The 15,800-nt window shown below is 37.7% G+C and overlaps 2 protein-coding genes across 2 annotated transcripts in view; both read right to left on the reverse strand.

Moving 5' to 3' along the window:
* Nucleotides 1-413: 413 nt before the first annotated feature.
* Nucleotides 414-11,717, reverse strand: LOC148853918 (protein EXECUTER 2, chloroplastic-like). The gene is made up of 11 exons (XM_088983958.1): nt 11,173-11,717; nt 8,857-8,973; nt 8,713-8,778; nt 4,298-4,404; nt 4,141-4,222; nt 2,829-3,530; nt 1,983-2,109; nt 1,696-1,865; nt 1,538-1,612; nt 1,088-1,180; nt 414-832 (listed from the first exon to the last, which is right to left on the reverse strand). Exons 1-11 carry the CDS (start codon nt 11,428-11,430, stop codon nt 731-733), a joined length of 1,899 nt encoding a protein of 632 aa, XP_088840084.1. The 5' UTR covers nt 11,431-11,717; the 3' UTR covers nt 414-730.
* A 2,253-nt stretch (nt 11,718-13,970) lies between these two features.
* LOC148853919 (E3 ubiquitin-protein ligase SIS3-like) overlaps nt 13,971-15,800 on the reverse strand; it is a 32,169-nt gene continuing 30,339 nt past the window's right edge. The window contains exons 9-10 of the mRNA XM_088985483.1: nt 15,190-15,303; nt 13,971-14,604 (exon numbers count right to left, since the gene is read on the reverse strand). Coding sequence (XP_088841609.1) covers nt 14,191-14,604; nt 15,190-15,303 — 528 coding nt within the window. The 3' untranslated portion in view covers nt 13,971-14,190. The remainder of the gene's footprint in view (nt 14,605-15,189; nt 15,304-15,800) is intronic.

The raw sequence follows: 15,800 nt of genomic DNA on the forward strand, positions 1-15,800 counted from the left end.
AAAGTAGAGAATGCAATGCTAAGTGGTGGAAAGCCCTGCTCATTAAGCTCTGGCAATCGCGTGTAAAGCTATCTTTACACTTTTTTTTTTCTGTATTGAAAAAGACAAACGATCTTTGATGTCTACAATTCTAGATTTCTGTTCATCAAATAATTTTCTTGGGGTGCTGTTCTGATTGGTCAAAGTAATTCCGGTATCATACCTTTCAACCATCCTAGACATTGCCAAACCACGAGCAGAGACAAAGTCATACTAATACTAGATCGCAATCAGCATTGCCCAGTCAGGAAGAGTGTTTTAAGGCCACTCACTCAGACTTGACTGATGATGATGGCACAGATTGATGGGCGGCACATCAGGCGGTTTTCTTCATTCTTTTTAAAGCAAAAAAAAAAAAAAAAGATGGTAAAAAATTAGCATTATTTCACCGCATACATTTATAATTTTAGAAAACAGAGTAGCTCTCTAACATTCCGGTTGATAGGCCGCAAAGATGATATACTACACACCTCAGGAAAAGAAATCCACGTACAGGCAATTAATTGGAAACAGCGCCATAAGCTCAAATTTGTGTACTTTATACAGCTCACTTCCGAAAGACACTACCGATCAGAACTCCTCTGTACACAGTTGCCCTTTTGATCTAAAATGTTGAAACGGGGAAATTGCATTCTTGAATGAACTCTCATTTATCAAAAGCCAAAACAACTGATGATCAACGATACATGGCTCACTCCGGAAGCTTCAACCGGTTGAACAATACAAGGAAGCTTTGCTCTGGAATAATATAAAGGAATCCAAGGTCTGCCCCTCTGGCATATGGTCCCATGCCCTAATTAAACAATCAACAGGGAGTTAAGACTGAAAAGTTATGTGTAAGCAACGAAGAAAAAAATTCCAAGTGAATAAGTGATTGTGAGTGGTTACCGGGCATGATGCTTGAATGTGATGCTCAAAGCAACAGTATTTCACTCACAATCATTGTATGTATAATCCATTAGAATACCATACCTCCTAGAGAAAAATTGAACTTTGCCTAGAAGCTATCAGAAGAAACAACTAATAAGCTCTAAAATAATCTCTTTACCTTGCCACTAAGCTGGAGTAGTTCACCATCAACCCACTGTGGATTCTTAAAACCAAATTCTGCTATTCTTCCTTGACCTTTGTAACTAGCAACCTGAATAAAAAGGTTTTCACATAATTTCTATCAGAAAAGTTCACCAATATACCCCCTCCCCCCCAGAGTGAATTAACTGGCCCATAAATGAAATAGATTGAATGCACTGGTGACTCAACTTTCTCATATCTAAGATTGAATCATGCATGCTGTGCCTATGTGTATCCCAACTTTCATTGTGTGTGTGTGTGACTGAGAGACAGACAGACAGACAGAGCCAATATCTAGAAAATAAAATTTTAAAACCAGATTTTGGTTCCATTGAAAGTGATTTGGCTAACAATGAGCATTTTAGAAGCTTATCACGATACCAACTTCTGAATTTTGTTAGAGGAAAAGAAGAACAAGAAGAATTACCACTCCCAGTTCATCTGGATACATCCCGCGGTTAGGAATGCGATTCCCTTTACCGATTTTTGCACGGAATGTTACCTGTTAAAATAAAGAAATATTGACCAAATAATACATATAGATGCATGGTAAAGAAACCATAAACAAGTTAAAACTCTACAAACCTGGCCAGCAGGAACATTTAAATCCCCTGTCAGCTTTACTGCCTCAACATACTCAAAAAAGTCCACATCCGACCAGTTGTCTGTGTCATCCACACTATGCCAATGGCCAAATTTACGCCTCAACTGTACCACCTCAGTGCCATAAGGGCCAAAGGCCCCAACGTAGAGACCTGCATGGCAACCAAGTTCTTCCCATCCTCAGAGAAATCATTACTGTTTACAAATACAAGGTCACATTCTTTTTCACTATTCAGCACACACGTGCACATATGGAGAAGCAATTTTACCATCAAATGAATCCAAATTGTCTCTGGAAGTGGTGATCCGAGTAAAAGTTGTAGTCCCAGATAGTCTATTTCGTTTCTGAGCCTGACTTACAGCAAGCTTGACAATCTCACGTACATCTCTAGAAACCTAAAATAGAGTTAGCAACTAATCAATTTTATCTCAAGAAAACATCCATAAGATATAAACAGGAAGTCACCCCAAAATCATGATTAGATCCCCTTGAAAAGTAGTAAGAAACATGAGTTGGAAAGACAACTCTTATGTTTCCTATCAAGGATAGTGTTCCCAATTACATGCTCAGGGCTTTCCTAGTACTGATGGATTGGTTTAAGGTGTCAGACCTGTTTAGACAGTTCAATTTGCCTACAGAAAAGGCATCACCTTAGCCCGAACTGCTATTGTGGTCTATGTTACCTAGATACAGCAAGGACAGTGTTGAATACGAACTTTATACTGAAAGTTGAAATATCAAACATGATACAGAACCCTTTTACAGGTATCCAGGTATCATAGATAGTGGTTAAAAGTAAAGTTGTGGGACCATGGCATTGTGGATTCATGTTAATCCTCCTAGGGTTTCATATTTCAAAATCACATTTCTTTCTTTTAGATAATACACATTGACATTTGCATATCAAAAAAGTGTTTACAAGTGACAAATGAATGGATTACCATGTTTGAGTGCAATAGAATATTATCTTCAAGTAATATCCTTCTAACCTTAGTCATTTTCAAAACCACATTGATGGATTATGATACAAAATTATCAGAGTTGGTTTGTTAAGAAAATTCTAATATCAGTTTTCAATGTGATAATAGAATCATAAAATTTATCTTAATCCCACCTTTGAAGGAACCTTATCAACACCCCAAAATGCCTTGGCAACATCAGGAGGCATGAGCTCAGAAACACCTTGAGCAGCAATAGCCGCCACTTTGACCTTAGGCACTTCACTTTCTCCAATATCAGAATCTTTATTTCTCTGAGGGACATGTAGTATAAAAGAATCCTTTTCGATATCCTTTATTTCCGCTGGCAATCGCACATATTCATCTTTAGAAGGAGAATCCTCACTGTTGTGTAAAACCCCACCAATAAAAAGCTTCATGGTGGCCATATCACTTCCCTCATCCCTTGTATTAGTATCTCCTCCCAGAGCAACCCCCTCACGATGAATATCATCTAGATCACCTTTGTCCTCAGAATTCCCAGTTGATCTTGCCTTCTCATTGTCCTCCTGCATTAGCTGCTCTGCAGTATTATCATCTCCTACTCTCTCCTCTGGAACATTAATGTTCATGACCTTAACTTTTAATCCTGGAATTTTGTCTTTAAGAAAATTTATAACACTTTTTATCCCTTCTTCACTAGCATCCTTAACGTTGTTTGCATTCTTATCATCAGGTTTCTCTGCATCATCCTCTTCATTCACTGTAGTATCTTCTACAGAAGAGTTAGTGGCCAAAGTGGTTGGACCATCTGTTGGTTTTGATGGTGACGATGTAAACTTTGATGAACTTCCTTTAGCTCGCTTCAAGTACACTACCTGTCAAGATATGCAATCTCAAAATTATTAGACCATTGAGTGTCTATGCTGACAAAAAGTTAGGACATATGAAATGCCCATGGGACAGCATTCAACATCCAATGAATCCCCCAACATGGACTCTGAAAAAAAATGACCACAAGAAATTGCAAAATTAATTCTAAAATTATTTTCCAGACCGGTTATTTTTTCTGGCCATCCAAAATAATGCATAAATTGAAGAATATCATTAAACAGAGTATCTTTCTTCTTTCTGAAGGAGTGCGCATGGAAAGATCTAATTCCACTTTCCACATGTAATTTTAGGCAAGTCAAGACTCTTTAAGGCTACTAATTGGTTATCCATGGAATTCCCCAATTTTTGTTAGCTCGTATAGACAAGTCAATAGAATATCTAGATATGCGGGGATGAGGATCAGTATATCAGCTAAGCCCATCAGAATAGCCACCGCCTGTATCTGTTTGCTAAAAGCCTAGTCAAATTTAGCAATCGCCAAATCACTCAGTTACAACCTTATTTTGAGTCATCCAACAACATGGCCTTCTATGCCAAGAAAAGAGTTAATTTCATACAATAAAAAGAAAAAAAAAAATAACATCTTTACATTACCTGCATAATATATGTCTCATTGACATCTTTGACAACAAATATCTCAAATAATGGTGTCCCAGGAGATGCAGTAACCAGTTGCCTGAAACAAACCAATATTATTAATTTTGTTGGTGGTAAGGAAGAAATTAGACAGCACTAGTCAAATATTTTCCACCTTGGACTGTAACTCCTGGCTACAAATCTGCCCACACCAGGGGTTATTCGTACTAACTTGCCAAAAGGATCATCAGAATCCTTTGAACAGCCGACCCACCATCCTACCTGCACATAAAGAAAAAGGACATTAATAGGGCATACCAAAAGCTTCATCTACACATGCACTTGCTAGTTACTATCATAATTGTCAAGGCAACGTCTAGGTGGGCGCCGAGGCGACTAGGCGCTTTTCAAAGAGCACCTCGCCCAAACGCCAAGAAAAAATATGTTAGGTTTTAGTTTTTTTTTCATTAAAAAGGGGGGGGGGGGCAAGGGAAGATGTACAAAGTAGGGGAAGAACCCCTGTAAATTACAAAGGAGGAAGCTTGTCACTATAAAGATGCTCTAAGAACACTCCACATTTAGCTAAGCCATCTGCTGTATGATGGTATTCCCTTGGAATCCAAACTAACTTTACATTTAGGAAGTCCAAATAGTCCCTGGTCTCATCAAGATAGTGGCTTAACCTCCAAGGTCCTCCCTCTTTGTCTCTTAACCATTTTATAGTATTGGCTGAATCACCTGCAGTTGGTTTTAGTTTTTATAATAGAACCTGTCGCATGTTATCATGTCTTTGTTGTGAGGAAAGTAAAAACAAAATAATCTTCGAGGTTTCACTTTGACAAAAGAATCGAATTGACGAAGAGGAGAGAACAACAGCCCTCCATCGTTCCCACACAGTCCTCTAAGTCAAGATGAGTTAGCTCCTATTTGAGAACACTTATAAAAAGTACTTCTTTTAAGAGCTAGGACCACACATTAAGTGGTTATTATGTGGTTTTATGTGTTTGGTAAAAAAGTGGGGAAGAAGTACTTTTTTTAAGTACTTCTTAAAAAGGTGACCTGAAGTTGGCTTTTTTTTCAGCACTTCTTCAAGAAGTACTTATCCAAAAAAAATGGGACGAACCAGTCCCTAATATTTTATTGTAATACCTAAAATACCCCTGCATGAGGGTTATACTTCTATCTCCTCCCATTCGAACATATCTACCAGGTAGCGGCGCACCCAGTTATAGGTCCACCGACGACGATCGACGGTGAGGAAAAGTGGCCTGTGGACCTGTCATTTGGCCACTTTCTTCTATTTTCTGAAGTTATTCTTCTTATTTAACCTTCGTGCTCATTTGATCCTCTATTGCCTATCAGCTGAAAGCCTAAAACGCCAACACACGTGTTGAAGCAGAAATCATGGCGAGTAGACAATGCCTCAACACTCTCACTCATCAGCTTCGATCTCTAGCCCCCTTAAAATCATAGTTTCAAAGCCTTGGAGCTCTTCATCACCTTCACACCCTTGTTGCATCTGATCCTCTCTTGCTTGAAAGTCCCACCTCAATCACCTATCGTATCGGTCATACATTCGAATCTGCCTCCTGCATTCAGTCCCAAACCGTTCGCCCTTATTCATCTGGAAGGAGAAATTCTAGTAAACCCCAGAACGATGATGATGACAACGAGGCCAACGAAGATGATGATATAGACGAAAACGAAGAAGAAATGGGAGAAAGCAGTGATGGTGACGGAGAAGGAGACCATATTCCGGTATCAAATTGTGCATCGAACAGATCTTATTCATTAGAGGAGACAGAGAAGGAAGCAGATGTAGGATATCGAATAGATATTATTGTTATTTATCAATATTATTCATTATTCGTTAATATTAGTTATTATTATTATTTAATATTATTTTTAAATTATTATTATGATTAATTATTACTATTATTATTATTATTATTATTATTAATTGGGTCCACATGGCGATTCACGTGTGGATCCACGTGGGCTCTCAGTTGAAATGTACAGTATAACATGTGAAAAGCATTGTATATATGTATGAGTGAAGTGAGGGCTCAAATTGTTATCTGTGCCGATATAAACACTTATGGGGAAAGTAGCTTACCAAACATCCCCACCCCAACAAGTACTTCTTTTAACAACCCACTTAATCATCAAACAGAGCCTTAATCAGTTTCCTTCTTCTTCATTTTGTTCTCTATTTCCTGGTTAAAACAGTGGTTATGCCCCATTTTTCTCCTCTTCCTTTTTGTATCCTTTCCCCAAGTTTTTTGAATCATTTTATTGGACTAAAATAGGGGTTCCGCCCTTTTTCTTTTGTTCTTAAATTTTTTGTGTTTTCAGTTTTTTTTTCTCATTATTGGTGTCTGAAACAAGAGTGGAACAGGACTCCACCCCTTCTTTTATTTTAGTATTTTTTTCACCAGCTTTTCTAGGTCTAGAATAGGAGCTCTGCCCCCTTATTTTGTTCTTAATTTCTAGCATTTTTTCAGCTTTTTTTATTCTCATCATTGGTGTCTGAAACAGGAGCTCCACCCCTTTTTTACTTCTTCATTTATTCTTCTTTTATTTTAATATTTTTTCACCATCTTTTCTGGGTCTAGAACAGGGGCTCTGCCCCCTACTTTTCTTCTTTTATTTTAGTACTTGTTCTCATCAAGCAACACTGCAAGAAACACAAGCACAAAAGTAAGTGCAGAATACATAAAACTAAAAAAACTAGTTCAGAAGGGGTAGAAATCCATCAACTTCTTATTTTTAAATTCCATCGCCTAGGTGAGGGCTAGGCACTTGAGCACCTCATGGTAACCTAGCCTCGCCTTGGCGCCTTGAAAACTATGGTTACTATCTTTCAATGTCAAACCAAGCAGCATCATTGTGCTCAACATGTAAACATTGTCCATTCAGGACCTTGTTAGTATATATATGACATGTATGAGAAATTCAGAATGTGGCAGCCAACAGAGCTAGGAAAAGACTCCCAATCATGTCAATGCAGAAAAACAGAATTTCCATGTAAGTTGTAATGCTGACATATCTAAGTAGCCAATTTGCATAAACCAGTTTATTGAACAGAAGTTCCATTTAACCAGAAGTTACCCTACACATCACTCACCATCTCAGCATATCATCAAATATTCATGATGCTGCTGACATGCCCATGCTATTCAATTTAGCATATTGAAAGTTTTCTCAGAATATAACATCTTTAATTAGCTATATCACTGAACATCAATACAGGCACAAATGCAATTGTTAAGAGCTAGTGATAATGACGTGTCAGCATCTCCCACGGTCCAAGACAAATGCAACCATCTGGCTAATATCACTTAGTCAAGCTCCATGTCCCCAAGTAAACTGCAATATCATATAGACACTTCAAAATGGGTGCCATGCCATGCACTTGTTGGACACTTTTTTAGTGCAAATTCCATGTTTGATGCCTTGTACATGCTTTGCCTATGCTTTAACATTGCTATGTCTGCAATATAAGTGATCTCTTAGGCTGTTTGGGTTTGATGGAAAATAAGACTGAAACTCCTTAAGAGTTTTCCCTCAACTTTCTGTTTCTTATTTTCTATCAAATCAAACATAGCCTTAACATCTGCCATGAAATGGGATGTCTGTAAAGGATAAAAAACACCAAGTAACATATAGACAGCTACCTAGCTACACCTCCTATTTGGGGATTAAAATTCAGCACCAAGTATTGCATCCAATAATTTTGGAGTTGTATTTTATAATGGACACGCACAGGAACACAAGGATGTGCCAAAATGATTAAGGAGATGTTTGGTACCATGGCTGTTTCTACTTAAAACACTGCCACATCAGCACCACCTAGGCATTTTGAGTTTAATGGTCAATTTTCTGTTTGATTGAGACTGTTTTGAGTTAAATGGTCATAAAACATTTCTACTGGAAACATAAATCAGGGGGTGTTGATGTTTATTGTTTTGAGAGGCAAAGTCTCAACACCCTGACTGATGTAGTGCTGACATGGATGAAAAACACATATTTCTCACCAAACAGGATTCAAGAACAAGCAACAGTGTTTGTGTTTCAAGTATAAACAGTGTTTCAATTTTCAACTCAAAACAGTGTAGGTTGAAATGGCAGTGATACCAAACACAACGTAAAAAATGCATGGAAACACTAAATATATGCATAGAAATCATCTAGCGCTTCATTGTTACCTATATTAATTCCTGAAATTAAAAGGTAAATGCATAAACATTAATTTAACTTCATAAATTGTGAAAACCTATAGATATATAAATCACCAACATTCAACATTTGCATTTTTTCCATTGAAACTTCTATATGTTCCAATAGTATATGATCATCATACCGTAACTTATATTTATTTGCTAATTATCTATATGATGGAAACTTCTTATCTGAAACTTTTCTTCTAATGCTTTTTTGCTAGCCATCAGGAACAATAAAGAAAATTCAGTAAACTGGGCAACTTTATGAACAGTTATTGATGGTTTACCCTTTAGATAATGGAGAATTAGATGAAATTTTTGTGTCTTTTTTATATGGACTACAAGTGATAATGGCTAGGAAAATTACCAGCCCACTTCCAGTAAGTTTGCACAGCACTGATGCATCATGATAACGCTCTTCATCAATTGCATTCTGCCAATCAACATAAATGAAAGCTTAGATTTTGAAATGTGATGCTACTTCACACAACTATACAACTTATGATCCAACCTTTAGATAGGACATAATTTCAGATACAGCATCCTTGGATGTTGCCTCTGCAATAGCTGTTTTCAGTTTTGCAGCTTCCTGAAAGTCTTCCTTCTCAATTGCATCTTCTAGTTGAAACTGCAAGAGAAAATCACTGCTAAGAATGTTTGGAAAGAAATCAACTACACCTTTTACTTGGTATCATTAAGGAATTTTTATATCCCGCATAAGCAAGAAAAAGGTATCTTATCGATTCTTCCATATGAGTACAGATTTGATGACGTGGACAGGCAAACTTGATCAACGAATTTCTGTTTTTTCTTATGATCAATAAACCAATAGTGAACAGTGAAACAAGGTTGCCAGAAGTTACTCAAAATCTATCATAACTCACATAATCTTAACCAAGCTTAGGGGAAAATCTGCAAACATTATAATGTTGCCCCTTAATCAGTAAAAAGGTTAGCAATTTACCCAATATTTTACACACCTAAGTGACTTTAGAATAGAAAATGCACGCTGTAAAAACTACAGAAATTTTTCAAATACAAAGCATAACCAATAACAAGGAAGCTTCATATTTTTTTCCTTCTGAGCAAAAGGGGGGTCCATGCTGATACACAGATAAGGTAGGGCTTTACTTGAGGTAATTGATCTACCAGATTTAGGTTTCAACCCAAAGCTGAGTACCTTGTTAAGTTTAACAGCATCAAGTTAACATACATTCCCATACCTTCTCCATGTGTGCAGCACAGCACACACCTTTGAAATAGAAGTCTGCACGCTTCTATAATGCACAAAGACCAGTAAGTCAATGGCAATATTTTTGGGCACAGAAAGATTAAAATGGGCGGTTTCCAACTATAGTACTGGCATGCTCAGATGTGCTTCGGCAATGCAGAGGAAATGGCCTAGGCACTAGGGGCAAGGTTACATGGGAGACAAAACTTCAGCTCAAAGCAGCTCCCTTCAAAATCCTAGGATATCCAACATTATTGCCATGTTCCTAAGGCCTAATAGAAGTATGTATTGGGCTTACAATGGACCTATTAGTGATGCAGATACCACAAAAGCCAAGGTCCCCGCCTCCCCCCCCCCCCCCCGCCCCCCCACACACAAAATGGGCAAAGTGATACTTAAAATATCAAGTCTTGCTTTTTCTGATTCTTTGGCAGTTGAAAGAGAATTGACTAATGCTATAGGATAGGGCCAAGGGGCATAAAGAGGACTGGGACTGCACTTAGCAGACTATCTTTACAAAATAAGGGGAAATCGAGGCATTAAATTCTACTAAAAGTAGAAGAATTCCTAGAGATATAAACACAATGGTTTGCAGAACTGGAAATGGTTTTGGAAAGGCCCATTGTAGTTTTTTAATAAAGTAAATAGATTCTTCCTTTGCTAAATTTTTTGTTTGGATGTATAGAGATATTCAAGGGATCCGAACTCTATTGATAGTTTGGCTATATCTGGAATAAAAAGGGAGAGGATGCATAGAGGATGTTCATTGCCTCAGATTCCATATATAGCTTTCTTTTGCTTGCATTAATGGACTTTTTGTTGTCATTCTATCGTTAATTTTTCTCCAGAAAAGGGGAAAAAACTCTTTTAATTCAAATAGCTCACAGCTCAATTGCACATGGCTTAAGAGTGTAACCAAACCTTCTGCAACACTTTTTTTTAACTTCCCTCGTCCTTTTGGAAGTTACGACAGGAGCAAAAAAGTGATGGTTTAATAATGCAAGCCACAACCAGATAACCTCTACAACGTAAAGATTGAGCACAACTCTCATGCAATTTGGTGCTATAGCATTACCATAAGCCTTGGCATCTTTCCCATTTTATCCAAGAGATTAGATTCCCAGTTAGCTCCACCAACACACTAATTGCGGACTGTTCCAAGGACAACAAATAGGATGGCCAACGGTCCTCCCAAATCAAGGTTTGAAGGAATTAATTTCCCCCTCCTTGAGCAATATTGAGGATCCATGAGTTCAAAATGAACAGCAAAAGAACCGGATTGACGATACAAGAAATCAAAAATGGAAGAGAAACAGCCTTGAAAGGAAAAGACAAAACGGATAAAACCTAAAATAAAGAACGTAAAGATGGTGTAGAAACTGAAATAAGTCATTCAATTGCATTGAAGAACGAAAGTACAGAGATCACACACAGAAACTTCCTCGTAGAAAGGCACCCATATGACATAGAGATAATAAAGGGAATTAATTCAATTTCGATGCGATAGAAGGGGGTGGGGGGAGGGGGGGAGTACAACTCACAGAACCAGTAAAAAATATTTACTAACAGGATGCAGAAGAAAAAGGAAATGGGCACCTTGAGAACCGATGCAAAGTTTTCGGCCTGTTCAATTTCTGAGAAATGGCGGGTCCAGCGATTCCAATCCCAGTCGGAAGAGTTGCTGCACCGACAAGAAAGACTGAGATTCCGGCCACTTCTCCAAATAGATTTGTCGAGCCTGAAACCCACGAAGATGGGATTACACCCTTTTTTCGCAAAAGAATCAAGGCAAGAGTGTCTGAATTGGCATAGCGGGGCTGTTTTTCGCACGCCCCATGCATTAGCAACAGCCATCTCTAAGTCTCTCTCTTCCGGTCCTCCCTCCCTCCTTGTTTATGAGAATTTAAATGGATTTTTTGACGTAGAAGATTTTCTTTTTTTTTTTTTTGGGGGGGGGGGGGAGGGGGAGTAATCGCTGTAAACGAATTAACCAAATTGGGATCCCCGACTGTGATACCGAGAGGGCATGATACCTAAAAATCAAATTCAAACCGGTATCATAGAATTGGAAACCACTAACCAAGCATCCCGGTAAAAATGCTTTAGGTCTTGGCAGCAAAGAGGATGCAATTCGTTACAATAAATCCAGCCAGCTTCAATCGTTCAACCATTTAACCTGCAAATGCATTCGGGTCGGATCCGGATTTAATATGGGAAAATCTAAGATATCGGAAAGACATGGTACCGAAAGAATATTGATGGATAACACCTGATTGATCACACCCATATACGTCTTTCTGATATCATACACGAACCCTTTTAATATATGTAAGAATACGCCTCTAAGAGATTAGAGTGGATATAAACTCCATGCCTCCATGGTTCTAAGTTTAAAAAAATAATAGGTAGATAAATATGCGAACCCGAGAACAAACCATAATCAATCAAAATCCCTGAGAATTTTGATGAAAACCTCGACAACAAATCACAGGATAAGCCCAAGACTCCTGGCCCAGTGATTTTTTAACGCGTCAGTATTCAATAAAAAAAAAAAAAAAAGACAAAATATCACGTTAAGCTGGTGTCCGATTAAAGTACTAGCGTGTTCAAAAATCACTGGGTCTTGGTCTTGTCCTGGATCGGTGGTGGCAGGAAATATTTTTTCCAGGTAATTTGATACAGGTTTATTGGTTACAGTATCATTGTGAGATAGGGGGCAAGTCGGATTGGCCCGAGTTAATAGTTTACACTGTTTTAGGCTCGGGTTCGGTTGGGCCAATTGGAATTTTGACAAAATCCAAACCTAACCCGAAAAGTTGCATCCCTATTGTGAGACCCATATAGGATATCCAATCCATTTTTTGAATTAAGTCCATTTCATCCTAATAACATAGACCCAAAAAAATATGGATACGGTACAAGACCAGATTTCAGATCAACCCATTTCATTATATATAGAGGTATCAATTGTATTCGGAAATCCGATTTTAAATTCGAGATTCAATATAATCGAATCGAATTTGGATAATTCGAATATTATAACCGGTCGGATTTGGATATCCTATTCATACTTGTTAAGTAAACGGATTTGATTTCAGATCAGCCCATTTCATGACCTGATTTGATTCGCTAAATATCCAAATTCAACTAATTATTTAATTCTTATATATAATATATATAATATTTAAGTGTTGTATATAATATATATAATAATTAAATTATATAAATAATTTATATACTTTATATAAATAAAATATTTATTTATATATTTATTAATTACCTAAAATAATTAATTGGTTATATTCGAATATTCGAATATTTTTAAGTGAATTTGAATTCAAATATCAATTTCCAAATCCGTCGGATATCGAATCAAATTCAGATATTGTCTGATTCGATTCGAATTCGATCCATTTACACCCCTAATTACATATCCTAGAACTATCGGTGTGCTTCATGGAGCATTAAATTCATTGCACTGATTTCCCTTATTCTTAAACCTAGCATAAACCGATTTTTATTTGCTTACTATTTTGTCTTTAAGAAGAAAATAAAAACGTTCCTTATTCTTTCTCTTCTCTTATTCTAATTTTTTTTGTAAGATCTCTTATTCTAATTGAAACATAGCTTTGTAGAATCAAATTTCCAGAAATCCAAATAGATAAAAGATCGATTAAATAAAAAATAAGAGCCAAAGAAACTTGAAAATGTAACTTAGACGTTTAACCGTGTGCCAGAGTACCAAAACGAAAGGAAAGTTTAGTTATAAATAGCGAGACAGCCCTGGATATTTGTAATTTGTTTTTAATTCAATAGAGTGGATGGTTGAAAACTTGAAATTAATGGCAGATAAATATATTTTTTATTATTTGATATTGATGATTGACCAGTGAGACCACGGGCGGGCTCTCCGTGCAGAGAGTCATCCGGATCGAGTTCAGGCCAAAAGGTAGAATGAAAATGACAAAATAAGCAGATTCCTAGCATCCAATTCTTACCACCACACACATTAGGCTAGCTCAGCCCATGGTATGCATCTTATTTCTATTTCATCGTGCCTTTTTTTCTAAAACCAGTAAGAAAAGATAAGATTAACATCAAAGTGTGAGTTTGACAGCCTTGGAAGCATGCGGCTGTGCAAGATCATAACCATGACCATTCATCACAATGTGAGAACTCATTCAAGTCATTATGTTCCAAAATATCCTACCCAGCAAAACAACCATAGCCACCAAATCCAAACGTAAAAGTTAAGGCTTAGTTTGGGAAGAGTACAAATATAAATATGTACTGTGTAAATACAAGGATTAGAAATACTTGTATTTGTACTCTTCTCAAACTAAGCCTAATTCTCGAATGGCCCAGAAAAAAAAAAAAAAAAAAAAGGTTAGAGATTGAGAATTAACTGCATTCACCAATTGATTGATGGTAGATGAAAAAGTACATCACCAACCAGGCAACCACACAGCCTACATCCATGAACAATTAGCTCTGATGTGTGGAACAAAGGAATTTCTCTTTTACTACTCACAAGTTACAACCGGGGGTCAGTACTCGGTACAATTAATGGACAATCAATTTCTCCAACGGACCTGACTTTTGAACCCAAGACAGTTAAGGGCGAGGTTGAGGTGAATGATCCAGAACACATTCCATGGATGGTGCTGGTCTGGCTGGCACCTCTGTGCTTGAAGGGCTCTCAATTACCGTTGAAAGACCTCCATTCTCAGCAGCTTCCAAGGCGATGTCTGGATCACTGATTGACACAGCATTTTCGGTGCGAATTGGGCGGAGAAGACCCTGCAATCTCAGTAGATAGCTCTGCCCAGGTGGTTGAGCTCGTACGTAGCTTGTTGTGGTCACAACACTGGCAGAGGTACGGCCAGAATCTGCATTGAGATTGGAGAGAGCACTGAGGTCGAGGTTGGGGAAGACGGAGCAACGACAGCGGGGGCACTTCACATTCAGCCGAAGCCACTCATCAATGCACTCCACATGAAAATTGTGAGCACAAGGGAGTCCACGAACCTGAAACACTTCTTATGAGCACTTGCAGCTTAATAATCCTAACATATCCCAAAATAAAAGAGGCAGTGTGTAATAAAAACCAAGTGTTATAATATCAGAAATGTCCCTTTCAACCATTATTCACAATCTGTCGGGACTGAGGACTTGGACCACCATAGTTCCTCTTGGATGCAACCCAAAAGACAAAACGTCCTAAAGGTAGAAAACACAAAATATGCTGGCTTTCTAGACGCATTGAGTTATGATGAATGGTCAAGTACATGAAAAAATTGGTTAGAAAATTCTTCATGCCATGAATTTTTTTTTTTTTTTTTTTGCTTCTGTGAAAAGGACATCTAGATAGACTATGTCAAAAAAAAAAAGGTGCACCATGGGCATAGTGCAGAGCAACGAGGAATTTGTTCTACTGGATGTTAATTGTCCCACCCAAAACCAACCTTAATAAAGAACATAAAAATGAATGAATTTTCTCAAATGGTTACAGAATCATGAGTCTCAAATATAAAAAGAAACAAGATGATGAAATCTGTCCGGGATATATGTTCGGCCATTTTGATAAAAACAGTGGACAATTGAATTATTTACCTCATTTCCAACATGGAACTCTTCAAGACAGATGGGACATTCACTGCAATCAGTTGGAACAGCCTTCAGTCTGAACTTGGGAAGTTCCTGAATAAGTGCTTCCACTGCTTCTCTCTGTGCAACAAAAAACAAAAGCAACAACCATCAGAATTGGCAACAAGAACAAAACTAAAGGTGGGATAAGAACTTTTTAAACAAAACAATATTGGCAAAGCATACATCCCTGAGAGTCTCAGACAGGTATATATGCATCTCCACCACATCTATTTTCATAGAATATTTCATGTACCACATTAAATGAGAAGCTTAAAGCACAGAATCCTGTCTTACTAATGGTTTGTGATACTGTTAATACATAAACAATATGAAAATAACTTGAGCAGTGGTTTCATAATTGATACAGTTGACCTGGATTCTGGAAGACATCATATTAATGCCTAGTCCATGATCAAGATGTTATCAGATACAGCCTTTCGAGTAGCAAGATTCAAAACGGATGCACGCGCTAGCGCAACAAGCAACGGCTTTGAATCGCTTGCTCGGCTGCGCGTTAGCGCAACGGCTTGAGCGCGTCAGTGCGAAAGCATGCGAAAGCCGGAGTGCGCGTTAGC

The sequence above is a fragment of the Nelumbo lutea genome, chromosome 4, assembly GCF_056320005.1.
Source record: "Nelumbo lutea isolate HS-2025 chromosome 4, American lotus-T2T, whole genome shotgun sequence".
Taxonomy (NCBI): domain Eukaryota; kingdom Viridiplantae; phylum Streptophyta; class Magnoliopsida; order Proteales; family Nelumbonaceae; genus Nelumbo; species Nelumbo lutea.

What these genes read in the sequence shown, in the direction of transcription:
- LOC148853918 (XM_088983958.1), bottom strand. Translation starts at nt 11,430, where the DNA reads ATGGCTGTTGCTAATGCATGGGGCGTGCGAAAAACAGCCCCGCTATGC. An exon ending in ACTTTGCATCGGTTCTCAAG is followed by an intron (nt 8,974 to 11,172) that starts GTGCCCATTTCC and finishes TTTCTCTTGCAG; the next exon opens with TTTCAACTAGAAGATGCAAT. An exon ending in AACTTACTGGAAGTGGGCTG is followed by an intron (nt 4,405 to 8,712) that starts GTAATTTTCCTA and finishes CTTTATGTGCAG; the next exon opens with GTAGGATGGTGGGTCGGCTG.